The sequence below is a fragment of the Sinocyclocheilus anshuiensis genome, unplaced genomic scaffold, assembly GCF_001515605.1.
Source record: "Sinocyclocheilus anshuiensis isolate Anshui unplaced genomic scaffold, SAMN03320099.WGS_v1.1 scaffold28, whole genome shotgun sequence".
NCBI classification, from domain to species: domain Eukaryota; kingdom Metazoa; phylum Chordata; class Actinopteri; order Cypriniformes; family Cyprinidae; genus Sinocyclocheilus; species Sinocyclocheilus anshuiensis.
In genome coordinates, this window is record NW_015555724.1 from 551,693 (window position 1) to 564,803 (window position 13,111).

Consider the following 13,111-nt stretch of genomic DNA (forward strand, 5'->3'; position numbering starts at 1 on the left):
GCCATTTTGACACATAACTGTGCATTTGAACATTTAAGCACAAGGTGCGAAAAATAACTCAAGTTTAGAATGGCGCTGTACGAGCAGATGCGCACCACGCGAATCAGGCTGAAACCGCAACGCGTGCATTTGCCAAAATGAATTCTGCCCCACTGCTTAAAGGGGTCATATGATGCTGCTAAAAAGAACATTATTTTGTGTATTTGGTGTAATGAAATGTGTTTATGCGATAGTTTACATTTTTACTTATCGAAGACTGTTCTTTACATGACCATTTCCAGATTGTGCCAGAATGAAGTGAAAAGAGGTGAATGCAGACATTGCAGCGATCACCTGATTGATACGTGGTGCACGGGTCGTTCAAAAGTAAAAATATAGAATAAATGCATTTGATTGGTAAACCAAATTCAAACGTTACGTTTTAATCTCTAAAGGTAATGCATGGAATATATGGAAAAGCTCCACTAAATGATAGCGCTAATATGTGAGGGGCGGGGCTTTGGCAATTGGCACTACCGATGACCAGTCAATCTACTCCACAGCCAATCACGGGCCCCCTCCTTGTCTGGGCCCCGGGGCTTCAGCCCCGCCTAGCCCAATGGTTGCTATTTTTCATCATTTTGTTTGAAATGCCTTTTAATTTAAGTCTTTCTCTCGCTTTTTTCTAATCTTTTTCAGTGCTGGGGAAGAATGGGGTGAAAACTCTGAGACCTATGACTCAAGTTTTTACAAAAGGAGTTTGGACAATGACATATACATCTTCACCGCCCCATACGTCAACAGTAAGAAACACACACTCTTACAGTACACATCCCCTCTATAACATTTGGATGGACATGCGCTCACTTTGGCACACTGTTTTACTAAAACAGCTGTTCATCTACTTGAAATGCGTACCTACAGATCTCCTGCCAAGGTCGCGTAAGCTTATATTACTGGGGGATTACCATTCAATGAGACTACCTCACATTCACGCACGTGTGGTCTGCAGGACTAATACACAGACGGACTAGAAGCACCCATGTGCCAAAATGCAACCCCAGGGGAACGCCTGGTCCTTGTGTTTATGGGAGGTTTTACCGTTTAAGCTAATGGTGAAAGCAGACTGAAGCCCTTATAGATCTCTCAAACATTTTGATTTCAGATGTAACATATCTACCTTTGGCAGGTGTTACCAGAAGAATGGCATTTGAATACTAAAACCTTGCCTGTTTGGATTAGTTGAAATAAAGCATAGAGGGCCAATCTGGCCAATCATTTGTGTCATCTTTTCCCTTGAAACAGAGAGCAGAGAGTCTGGTTATGAGTCCGGTATCCTTGTCAGTAAAGCAGTGGACTTGGACATTAATGGAGCAAAACTCAAACCTGCTGGTGAGCTCTTAAAACGTTCAGCTACATTACTGTTCAAAAGTTTGGGGTCAGTATGATTTTTTTATTTTTATTAATACTTTCATTCATCAAGGATGCATTAAATCGGTCAGACGTGACAGTAAAGGCATTTTATAATGTTACAAAATATTTCTATTTCAAATAAAAGTTGTACTTTTAAACTTCTTTTCTAAAAAAATGTTTATCAGTTTCCACAAATCACAGTTTTAAACACTGATAATAAGTTTATTGAGCCTCAAATCAGCATATTAGAATGATTTTTGAAAGATCTTGTGACACTGAAGACAAATAAGAATAAATTAAATTTTATGATATATTCAAATAGAAATAAAATACGTATTTAAAATTGTAATAAAATTCACAATATTACTGTTTGAATTTAGATTTTTGATCAAATAAATGCAGCCTTGGTGAGCATAAAGGAATTTTTTTTTTTACAGACCCTGAACTTTTAAATGGTAGTGAAACTTTCTATTAAATATATAGTCTATGTAATGAATGTTACAACTGTTTTGTTTTAATAGACCTGTTAATAGTGAATTATCAAGGATCCAGCCAGTAGTAAAGTAATTTCTAAAGTGGTAAAGTAAAATGGTTTATCTTTATAAAATAAAATAAAATAAAATAAAACAACCCTGTAATGTCACTGGTATTTGGTTTTTAACTAAATTGGTTAGTTTTTGCGTAAGTAATTTTGTTTGTGTTTTAATGATTCATCACTGATGACTAACAAAGGTTATGATTAATCATTTGGTCATTCTCTACATTAATTAATTTCAGAGCTTTGTGCTCATCAGGGTCTGACCCTGACGTTACTTTCTCTCATCATCTGAATATTTTATCATCATATTTTTTGTCCTCACGTGAGTAAGATTTCAACAGTGTGTTCAACAGTGACAGTGTGTGTTTTATGTTATCATACAGTGGTGGGAGTCAAACTCAACGTATCGGCCTGGATGAACAGCTTCATAAACGCTACCACCAAGAAAAATGTAAGCAGAAATGACCCCCATTTCCTTATCGGCACATGTGGAAGCTGTTTAGTCCCAAACCCAGCCTCTCTAGATGGGCCGATATTGCCGTCTGAGAGCGGAGATGAATTGACTCGCTCTAATAAGCGTTGTAAAAGGCTTGTTTCATGAATTCTCACTTCTCTCCTCACATAATTTCCTCTCCGCAGTGCAAGGATGAGATCTGCGGGTGCCTCAGAAATGATAAGGTAGGGTGCTGACTGCTTCATGCTGCTCTGACCTCTGTAGCCACTTATCTAAAGCTGCTTTCACTCTCGGTTTCTGATGAATGGCTGGTTTTACTCCTCAGCAAGTGGACTGCGTGATTCTGGATGATGGCGGCTTTCTGCTCATGTCCAATCAAGATGAATATATCACACAGGTAGAATATATTTACAAGGCTAATGCTGTGTGCTAACAGCCACGTAAAGAAGTAGTTTTCGTATTTTCACTCTGATGTTTCAGATAGGTCAGTTCTTTGGTGAAGTGGACCCTGTTCTGATGATCACTCTGGTCAACACCTCACTGTTCTCCTTTAATAAAACCTACGACTACCAATCCGTCTGCGACCCGGAGAAAGAAACTAAAGCTGCTGCCGGACCCCGCTCTATATACGTGGTAAAGTTGAATTGGTCCTACTAAAAATAAAGGGTTGACAAGAACTTTTTATTGTTAGCTTCTTCAGAAAACCATCAATGTACTGCAGGGTTTGTGGTGGATTTCTGAAATGAGGAAACAAAGTCCAAATTTTGAATTGAGTGTGTTAATACATCTATATTTGTGTGTTTGTTTTTTGACAGCCAACAATCGCAGATATGCTGACTGTAGGCTGGTGGGCCTCCACTGCGGTCTGGTAAGAAAAAACGGACACCACTCGCTGAGAAATAAACGGGTGAAGGATTGCACTTTGAGGTGGATGTTCTCATTTGTTTCTTCCTTTTAGGTCAGTTCTGCAGCAGCTACTTCTCAGTCTGACCCTCCCAAATGTAGTGGGAACAGGTATGTTTCAGAAACAAAACCCAGAAATGTTGGCTCTTCTTGCATTCAAGGAACTTTGGATTTTTTAAATCAAGAAACTTTTAATTCTTTTACATTTTAAAAAATTAAATCAAGAAACATTTAACTTTTTAATTCTACATGATTAAAAGTAAACCCTGTCCACCAAAACAAAAACAAAAAAACTGAACAATTTTATTGTAGTGCTGTAATGTAATGTTTTTTTATTGTATATGTATAATGATTTTTTTCCTTTTAAAATTATATATATATATATATATATATATATACACGCATAATATATTGTATCCCTTTAAAAACATACATATTATACATGTATGTGTAATGATTTTTTTCCTTTATGCAATGTATATATATTATTTACAATTATTTAGAAATTATTGTTGTTATTATTTCATTTTTATTTGTACATATCCTTTTATACAATATTAATATTCATAATAATATCATACATACTTTTTTGTCATATACAGTATATAAACAAACTACATGGATGGAATTGTTTATGTAGTTTAAATGCATTGACTAAGTGAACTTTATATTTTAAATGAAGCAAAATTTATTTCATGCAATGCTGTTAAGTTGTCAAAATGTTCAAGAATTGATGTCGTAATTTGCATCAATTGAACAAGCAGCAAAAATGCATTTTGTGAGTGTGCTTGATATATAGGCTGTTGATTTGCGTGTGTGTTTTGACATATACAGTGTGTTGCTGGTGTGTTTTCAGCTTACTCGGAGGATGACCTCTCGGATGCATTCTCCAAAGAGAGCTGTATCACCGAACAGACGCAGTATTTCTTTGAGAATGAGAACAAATCTTTCTCTGGAGCTATGGACTGTGGAAACTGCTCCAGGTGAGGACTGTTTTTATGTTTGTATGCGCATAAATCCATCCGCATTCCCTCCGTCCGTGTGTGTGGGAGTGCGTGTGAGCATGTGCAGATGATGTCAGCACTGTCTTTCTGTCTCTTCCTGGATAATTGCTCATCCCGGTAAGTCATCTCTCCAAGGATCGAGCAGCTCAGCTTTCCTTCTCTTTTTCTTTCCGTCCCCTCTGCCCGCTCCCTCGTTCCCCGGATCCATCCAACGTCCAGCCGGCCGTGCTGTTTAATGTAACACCGCTAAAGCGAAACGTGTTGGGGTGGGTGGGGGCGCTCGGCCCGACAGAAACTCTACGCCTCTTTTACAAGCCCCACGTGTGACTCTGCGTATGATAGTTTTTCTTCCATGTTAACTACTTTAGACATGTAAAGTTTAACAAGAGCCATAAAGAGAAATCCATTTGTGAGATCTCAGGAGCTCGAGACCTGAGCTTTGGCATATGTAATTCAATCTTGCTCTCTGAGACATCAACACCAGCTCAGGCTAAAGGAACGCATGTAGTGATGAGAGGACTGCAGGAATTGCCAGCGAAAGAATGGCTTAAACAGAACATCAAGGAGACTACAGCAAATTAGACTTCATATTTATTTCGATTTTTGCATTAGTTATCTAATGTCTGCTTGTCTTCTTTCAGCCCTACAGATATAAAGCTTTTTGGACAACACACTCCCCTCAGAGGTTATATCATGCCTCTGTTTTGAAACCTAGTGAGCTGCCTTGCTGTCTACTGCCTACAAACACTAGGGCTGAATCAATACTGAAATTTTGGCTTCAGTACAGTACCATCCGCTGGTCCCATGGTATTGATACTGAATTAAGACCTTAGGCAACAAATAAACGGCATCAGCCGACTGATAAACTGCAAGAAGTGTCAATAGATTCAATAATTCAATGTCAATAATTCATGATTCCTTTTTAAAGAAAGAAAATAAGTGTTAAGTTCATTCACTGGATTGATAATTAGAATAATGTGTATTTAAATTTTTCCTACAGAATAAAACAGTTTCTGCATAAAAAAGAACATAAACACTGAAATAATATTTGTAATAATTAATGAATTAATATTTTGCAATATTTAATTTTGTTGTGCTTCAATTCTAAAGATATTCCACCATATAAAGAGTACATTGTATGTTTTATTTTTTTTGTTAAACATACTACCGTTCGAAAATTTAGGGTTGTTAATTTGTTTTTGTTTGGTTTTGTTTTTGTTTTTTCCAAGTGTCTTTCAAAGTGACCAAGTCTACATTACTTTGATCAAAAATACAGTAAAAACAGGAATATTTTGAAAATATTATTACAATTTAAAATAGCTTAAATATTAAAATATATTTAAAAGAACTAAAATATTTTTAGTTTAAAATAACTACAGTATTTTAATATATTTAAATGTGAACAGCATTTATTTGAAATAGAACCATTTGTGACATAATAAATGTTTTATTGTCACTGTTCAAATTAGTGCATCCTTGTTGAATAAAAGTATTAAAAAAAACTTTTGAATGGTAGTGTATATTCTTGATTTGATTTATGGATAAGTTACATAATGAAACAATTATTATGTCAAATTCAGTAAATGTGTTAAACATATTTAATAAATCCACCAACAACTCATTGCAACTTTTATGTTGCAGTCACAAAGCTGCAACTATTTCTGGGTCAGAAAATTGCTTGCATTGCTATAATTCTTTTGTGAAAGACAAAAGAAGATATTTTGAACAAGGTCTTTTCTGTCCATACAATAAAAGTCAGTGAGGTCCAGCGTTTCTAATACACATTTGGAGTGACATGAGTTTGAGTAAATGACGACGGAATGTTCATTTTTGTGTGAACTAACCTTTTAAAATGATGTCCAAGTATGCAGCTCACTAGGTTTTGGAACATCACTATAGTTTCTCACAGGATGTTTTTCATGGAGACCACATAAACCCACCTGAAGCACTCTTCTGTGCTCTTATAACCTCTCCTGCTCTCATGAATAAAGCATTCCTCAGAGGGCAGACAGATGTGAGCCACTGAACTTTAGGACTCCATGCTTCTCTGTGATCATCAAGCCCTCCATGTGTGTGTGCATATGTGTGAGTGTGACCCTGATGGCCGCTATGATCTGAGGTTCGTTATGCACCGCCGAGCATGCTGGATAGCGGTAAACAGCCTGTGATTACAGAGAGAGCAGGTGATGTGTAACAAAGAACTTTCACGCACACATCCCCATATATACATTTACATGCACACAGGCCGGTGCATAAACCCGTGTCACTCTGTTTTAAAGAGAGGGAGGAGAGCTGTAAAAGAGAACAAGAGAACACTATAAAGAAAACTCATGGCTGAAACTCGTTCGGCGATGACAGTACATAACAAGCTGCCAAACGACGCAGATTTCCAATATAATATACTCATCTCCTGTTACACTTACTAAAGACATCAACAAATGTTGGGACGGTTTTGGATATGTAAGACGTGTATAATTGATTCCTGACAAAGAGCTTATGCTGACTTACACACAATGTTTTGAGTCGGCAGCCGTTTATACTTACTTATGTTTACTGCTCCTTCCGTAAAATGTCATACATGGGCGGTCTCGCTGAGGCTTATGTCTGCTTAGTTTAGAGTTGCATAAACCATGATACCTGCCTTATGATATAAGCAGTTCCTGTGAGAACTGTATTTGTCTTAATGACTTTGCTGTTTTCCTGTCTTTTTTTCCAGAATGTACCGGGCGGAGAAGCTCCCAAACACGAATTTGGTATTTTTGATCTCTGACGCAAAGAGTTCCTGCCTCTCCTGCGATCCCAAACCGCTGAGACAAGCCGAACAGCCCTGTATCCTTCAAATGATTCACTTGTTGTTTCTTACAGTGTCATCTTGTAGTGTTCAAACTGTAGAGCATGGTGCTAGAAACAACAGAGTCATGGCTTTGATTCTTAAAGGGATAGTTCACCCAGAAATGAAAATTACCTCATGATTTACTCACCCTCAATCCATCCTGGGTGTATATGACTTTATTCTTTCAGACGAAAACAATCTAAGTTATATTAAAAAATGTCCTGGCTCTTCCAAGCTTTATAATGGCAATGAATGGGGTTGAGATTTTGAAGCCCAAAAAAGTACATCCATCCATTATAAAAGTACTCTACATGGCTCCGGGGTTGGTTAATAAAGGCCTTCTGAAGCAAAGTGATGCGTTTGTGTAAGAAAAATATCCATATTTAAAACTAGCTTCCGCTAACTGTCGTACGCGCATTCATGAGAAAGTGGCGTTCCAGTGGATGATGTAGGACTCAAGCTCCGGTGAGAATATGCTAGACTCACGAGAACCAAGTTTTGTTTCCAGCACAGGAAAACCAGTCTCCCCTTGGCTTATATCGACATCCTCCAACATTTTTCTTTACAAATCCTTGTTTTGGACTTTTGTGACCCGTGTTTTGTTTTGCTCTCTGCACTTCCGCATTTGTCACTTCTCACCGGAGCTTAGGCTACGCCTACGTCATCCTCTGGATCGCCACTCTCTCGTGAATGTGCATATGACAGTTAGCGGAAGCTAGAGATTGCGGTTTATAACGTTTTAATAGGGATATTTTACTTACACAAACGCATCGTTTCAGAAGGCCATGTAGAGTAATTTTTATGATAGATGGATGCACTTTTTTGGTCTTCAAAATCTTGACCCCCATTCACTGCAATGATATAGTTTGGAAGAGCCAGGAATTTTTTTAATATGACTCTGATTGTATTCGTCTGAAAGAAGAAAGTCATGTACACCTAGGATGACTTAATGGTGAGTAAATCATGGGGTAATTTTCATTTTTGGGTGAACTATCCCTTTTTTTTTTGATTGATTGATTGATTGATTCATTCATTCATTCATTCATTCATTCATTCATTCATTCATTCTGTAGTTTTAAATCAATAAATAAATCCAAACTTTTGAACTGTAGTGTAAGTTGCTTTGGATAAAGGCATCAAACGCATAAAGAATTACACTTTATCTTCTTATAACTTTTTTGCATACTTTTTTGCATAAGGTTTTCAGACTATAAGACTATAAACAAACAATAATTTATCAACATACAATAATAAATAATTCCCAGTTCACTAAAGTCCATAGAAGTGCTTCATATTTTAGGTCCCAGAAGAGACATTAGAGGTCGACTGAGTGGTTACTATGTCTAAGTACCCAAAAAATTGGTCCCAAACAGAGGAACCATTTTTGAATTAATTAGTTCTCAAGAATCTAAGTTTTTCCAGCTCTTCTTTTTTTTTTTTTTTGAAGTTTTGGCTATTGTCCTTATCGATTTCTTTCAGCTACTGGTCCTGATCCATGTGTGCTGGCCCAGAACCCTCGGTACAGGAAAGGACCGGACGTCTGCTTTGACAACAACGCAGATGTAAGTAATAACCAAAATGGGCAATGCTCAAAATGCATCTTCATCATTCAATGCTTGTTTTTCTTCTTCTTTTTCTTTATTAAGCTAACATTAATTTCCTTTCTGTTTGCACGTTGAATGCTCATTGGTTGCTCATAATGCCTGTCACTGCTAGAATGAGCCTTTGTGTCAAATCAGTGGCTCTTCTTCTTTGACCAATTACCTGTCCTTCATTTTGCTGCTGTTTCTGCTTTGTGTTTGATGGTCAGTTTCATCTTATTGTTTTGCTGCCATTTATATTTCAAACTATTTATTTGACTTGTTTACAACTCCAATTGAGAATTAATTGTAGCCTGCTGGACTTTCAGTAATATCTGGTTATCATATCATAAAAGGGGCTACACGTAGGTTAAAATGGCCTATATTGTTTACTCAGTGCCTCAGTATGGACCTAGAGGCAGGACGCCACTTCTTTCCTCCTGCTGTGAAAGTAGGAAGTGCATTTTCAGCTAGTTCCCGGAGAGATTTTCTGTGGAATAAACATAGGAAACTCCAGATGTGTTTCCGTCCTTTTGACAGCAACATTGATGATACGCCCCTATGCCTTTCAAACCTGGGGCATCCCAGGACTTTCATTGGCAAGCCTTCCAACACACATACTCTAGCACACAAGTCGTGTTTCAGAAGACCAGAACATAGGCCATCAGTCATTATCGGTCATGCATTATTTCTACAGCAAGAGTTTATGCATGCGTGTCATTGATTTGATTCATTCCTTTTCAGTTCAGCCAAAACATGTTTTGATATTCATTTTTCATTTCACATACAGGTATATCAGACTGTTTATTGATTGAGTTGCATCCTTTATGGATCTTCTTTTTGCTGGAAAATCCAACTAAATCCAGTTTCTGATGGTTTTACTTGGTTTCAAGCTGGTCCATGTTAAGGTTATTATAGTAAACTAAAACTAAACTATATCTATATATCTATATTATACCATATCTGCATCTCTCTCTCTCTCTCTCTCTCTCTCTCTCTATATATATATATATATATATTTGTATTTGTAATACAATAAACATTTACTGAAATAAAATAAAATAAAAAATGCTACTTCAGCTACTTATATATATTTAATATTTTCCATGTAGTTTAACTTGATGTACTAAAATAACTAAAACTTAAATGAATATATATAAAAAAAATGAAAAAGTTTTGAACTAAAAGAAAAACAACTTTAATATAGACCTTTAATAAAATCTCAATGATAGTAAAATAATACTGGTCCAACCTAGAAATGTTAGAGGTTTTCCTTTTAGTATTTATATTTTATTTTATTTCAGCCTTATTTCAGTTTTAGTTTTAGTTAACAATACAACACTGGTTAAAGCAGATAGACCACCTTGAACCAGAAACAAACCAGATGTGATGTTTCAAAAATGAGTTGGAAAACTGCTTTGTCTAAACTGAAATGACCTGACTATATTATGAACTTGTGTTTATGTGAGGTAGAAGTCACTAACGTCTCTGTATTGACCGCAGGAGGATGCGACTGACTGTGGTGGTGGCTGCAGTTTGAGTCCGTCTCTCTGGCCGATGTTGGGTCTTCAGCTCCTTCTACTCTGGCTGCTTACTGGAACCAGAACCTATTTGTCCTGACCAGAGCAAATCTCCAGACTAGAAACAACAACTACTGACTGAACTGAACAACATAACCACACTTCGACTATATGACCTAAGATTGTTTGTTAGTCAACCCAAAACAATACAACTAATGCAGTTACAAACTCTACTGTAAAATTGACACGACTCATCAACTCACTGCCAAATACTGCCCTCTCAGACCAACCTGAAACAGCAACACAGCCAGACACGAGAGACGTATATACTGTACACTTATTTTATTTTTTACTTTGGAACACAACCACATTACGACTACAGAAATGCTTCATGCTAAATGTTTAGTGCCACAAACAGGCTAATATAATCTGTCGACTATGTGGTCAGAGACGGCTCACAGCACCAGCCTGGATATGAAGCAGGGTCTAATGGGACAGGAATGACTGTTCAGCTCTGGAGCTCATTATGAATTCTGCTTGAAATGAGCTTTGCACCTGTAGTAGGTCAGTGATGTCACACCAAAGCCCTTTAGGCCCTTCGAGGCCTGTTTTTCTTGTTTTATGTTCTTTGATTTCTCTGGTATGTGCAGTAAGGGAAATCTCATGAAGAAATTTGTAGGTCACATTTCACCTCAGAATGAAAAGATACATATATATATATATATATATATATATCATTGTAAAAGTGTTTACTGTCATGTTTGATTAATGCACTCTTGCTGAATAATATTTAAATAATATTTTATTTAATGTAATAATAAAATATTTTAAATAATATAAATAATATAATATTTATTATATTAAAAACAAATCTTACTGACCACAAAATGAACAGTGGTGTGGTGTGTGCACTTTAAAAATTGTCCTTTACAATTTAAATATGTCATTATTCATTATATTTCAAATATTTACATTGTAATATATTATTTTGCATTTCACATTACAATAAGTAGCAAGGCTTTGGGAGAAAATAAAGTCTCAAAAAATCTTAGGTTCAGTATAAACGTTCTTCATACAGAATTGTTTTTTTTTTTTTTGAGGTGACAAATGACCTGGACATTTCTTTGCTGTTTTTGTGAGATTCACCCAGTATGCATTTTAATTTATGCAAATTGTATCATTATTTTTGCTAGGTCTTTGGGCTTAGCGTTCTTTTGTTGCTGATTATAAACATCTCTGAGATCACACGATGACTCGATCATCTGAGGTAACTGTAAGCATCTGATATAAACGTTAGAAAAAAGTGCCATGTTGAATGTCATGATTCGCTAAGGAAAATTTCATATGCGATCAAACTATATATGAGTGCATCATCTGATGCGAAATGCAGACGACTCTAAAGACTGAACAGGCTCCAATTAGTATAGCGAAGACTTTTTTAGTTGTGTCAGAAGTCACACGCTTGCGTCTAAGTGTCCAGAGCATGCTGAATGTGCTTTGTACTCTCCCCATCCTGTCTGCAGGGCCCCTGCTATCAGACGATTGCGTGTTTTACTGTATGTCGTCCAGATACTTCATCTGTCAGATTTTGTTCCAGCACTACAGACATGATATCACAAGCGTGTCAGCTATTACATCCACATGTTGAACCACTATGCGAAAACATAGCACATGACAAGTTATAAAAATGCTCAACCCAGGAGAATTGTGCATTTATGATGGTTGAATGTATGTTTGTTTTATTTATTTATTTATTTGATAGAGGGTCCGTGCATGAGATTAGATGATATCAATCAAAGCTATTGCCAATGGGGGAACATTTCTGTGTTCCTTTGAATGTTCTGGAAGAAGAACAAAAATCAATGGTAATGCCTAGAGCTATGAAAACCGAAATATTTGGCCATCACAATCCAAAGGCCAAGTATCCAGGAATAAAATAACATGCTTATCTCTCTGTTTCAGAGAAGTTTTAACATTTGATAGCTTAAAAGCTTTGTCTATTCTAAAATATAAACTTACAATCAGTGTTGAGTTCTATGGCTTCTTATTCATACAAAAAATAAATTATGATGGCTTTATTAGACTGTATGGAGCTTTATAGATTTTTTTAAAGCCTTTTTGATGAAGAGGCTGTTAAAGTGACGTAATTACAGTGATAATATTAAGTGCAACTGAATTTAAAGGCGGAAGGTTTAATGTCATAGTGATTGGCAAATGACAATGAAATGTAAAAAAACGCACTAGGTAGATTTAAAATAAGTGTGTGTTTAGTTTACTGGATATCCGTGAATATCGCTCGCACCTGTGTCCACGTCAGACTTTTTCCTTTGGAATGAGATGAATTTTTCTTTTTGTCATCTTCACTGATGTAGCATTGAGTTACAGACCTAAATATGCAGTGCATTTATGAATCATTACAGACGTTTTTGGACTCCTCAGAGGCTTTTGGGGTCTGGATTTCTCATCTCAGGCCTGGGGTGGAGGCTGTAGGATGTAACATTTAAATACCTCACTAAAAGACAACGTGAGATGTGATATGATCCAAGAGAGCTGAACTAACTCCCCTTTTTACAAACTATACCAGGTTTAAAATGCCAGCAAAATGTATACAAACCCCGCAGAGGCCGCTTCACCGTTTGAACGCAAATTGATCCCATGCCATGTCCGACAAAAAACATCCGCAAAACATGAAACAGGTTAATGACATGATTATGCTAAAACTAAAAACTTGAAATCTGGCAGTGCCTACACGGTTAGTCAAAAATAGCGAATTACCTATAAGTAGCATTCAGCTGGGGATTTTATTGGCTCGCTTCAAAACAAAGTGTTTTCATATGTTCTCCATCATGATGGTGTACAAGTGATTATTTTTTTTTTACTTTTAATA

General features: G+C 36.5%; 1 protein-coding gene across 4 annotated transcripts in view; it reads left to right on the forward strand.

The window, feature by feature from the left end:
* LOC107672590 (voltage-dependent calcium channel subunit alpha-2/delta-1-like) overlaps positions 1–10,594 on the forward strand; it is a 102,678-nt gene extending 92,084 nt beyond the window's left edge. For all 4 annotated transcript variants that reach the window (XM_016465842.1, XM_016465843.1, XM_016465844.1 and 1 more), the window contains 12 exons: positions 679–782; positions 1,285–1,371; positions 2,314–2,381; positions 2,570–2,608; positions 2,710–2,781; positions 2,865–3,017; positions 3,200–3,252; positions 3,343–3,398; positions 4,144–4,270; positions 7,008–7,120; positions 8,604–8,686; positions 10,208–10,594. In XM_016465842.1, the coding sequence (XP_016321328.1) occupies positions 679–782; positions 1,285–1,371; positions 2,314–2,381; positions 2,570–2,608; positions 2,710–2,781; positions 2,865–3,017; positions 3,200–3,252; positions 3,343–3,398; positions 4,144–4,270; positions 7,008–7,120; positions 8,604–8,686; positions 10,208–10,324 (1,072 nt within the window). In that variant the 3' untranslated portion in view covers positions 10,325–10,594. The remainder of the gene's footprint in view (positions 1–678; positions 783–1,284; positions 1,372–2,313; positions 2,382–2,569; positions 2,609–2,709; positions 2,782–2,864; positions 3,018–3,199; positions 3,253–3,342; positions 3,399–4,143; positions 4,271–7,007; positions 7,121–8,603; positions 8,687–10,207) is intronic.
* Positions 10,595–13,111: the final 2,517 nt, after the last annotated feature.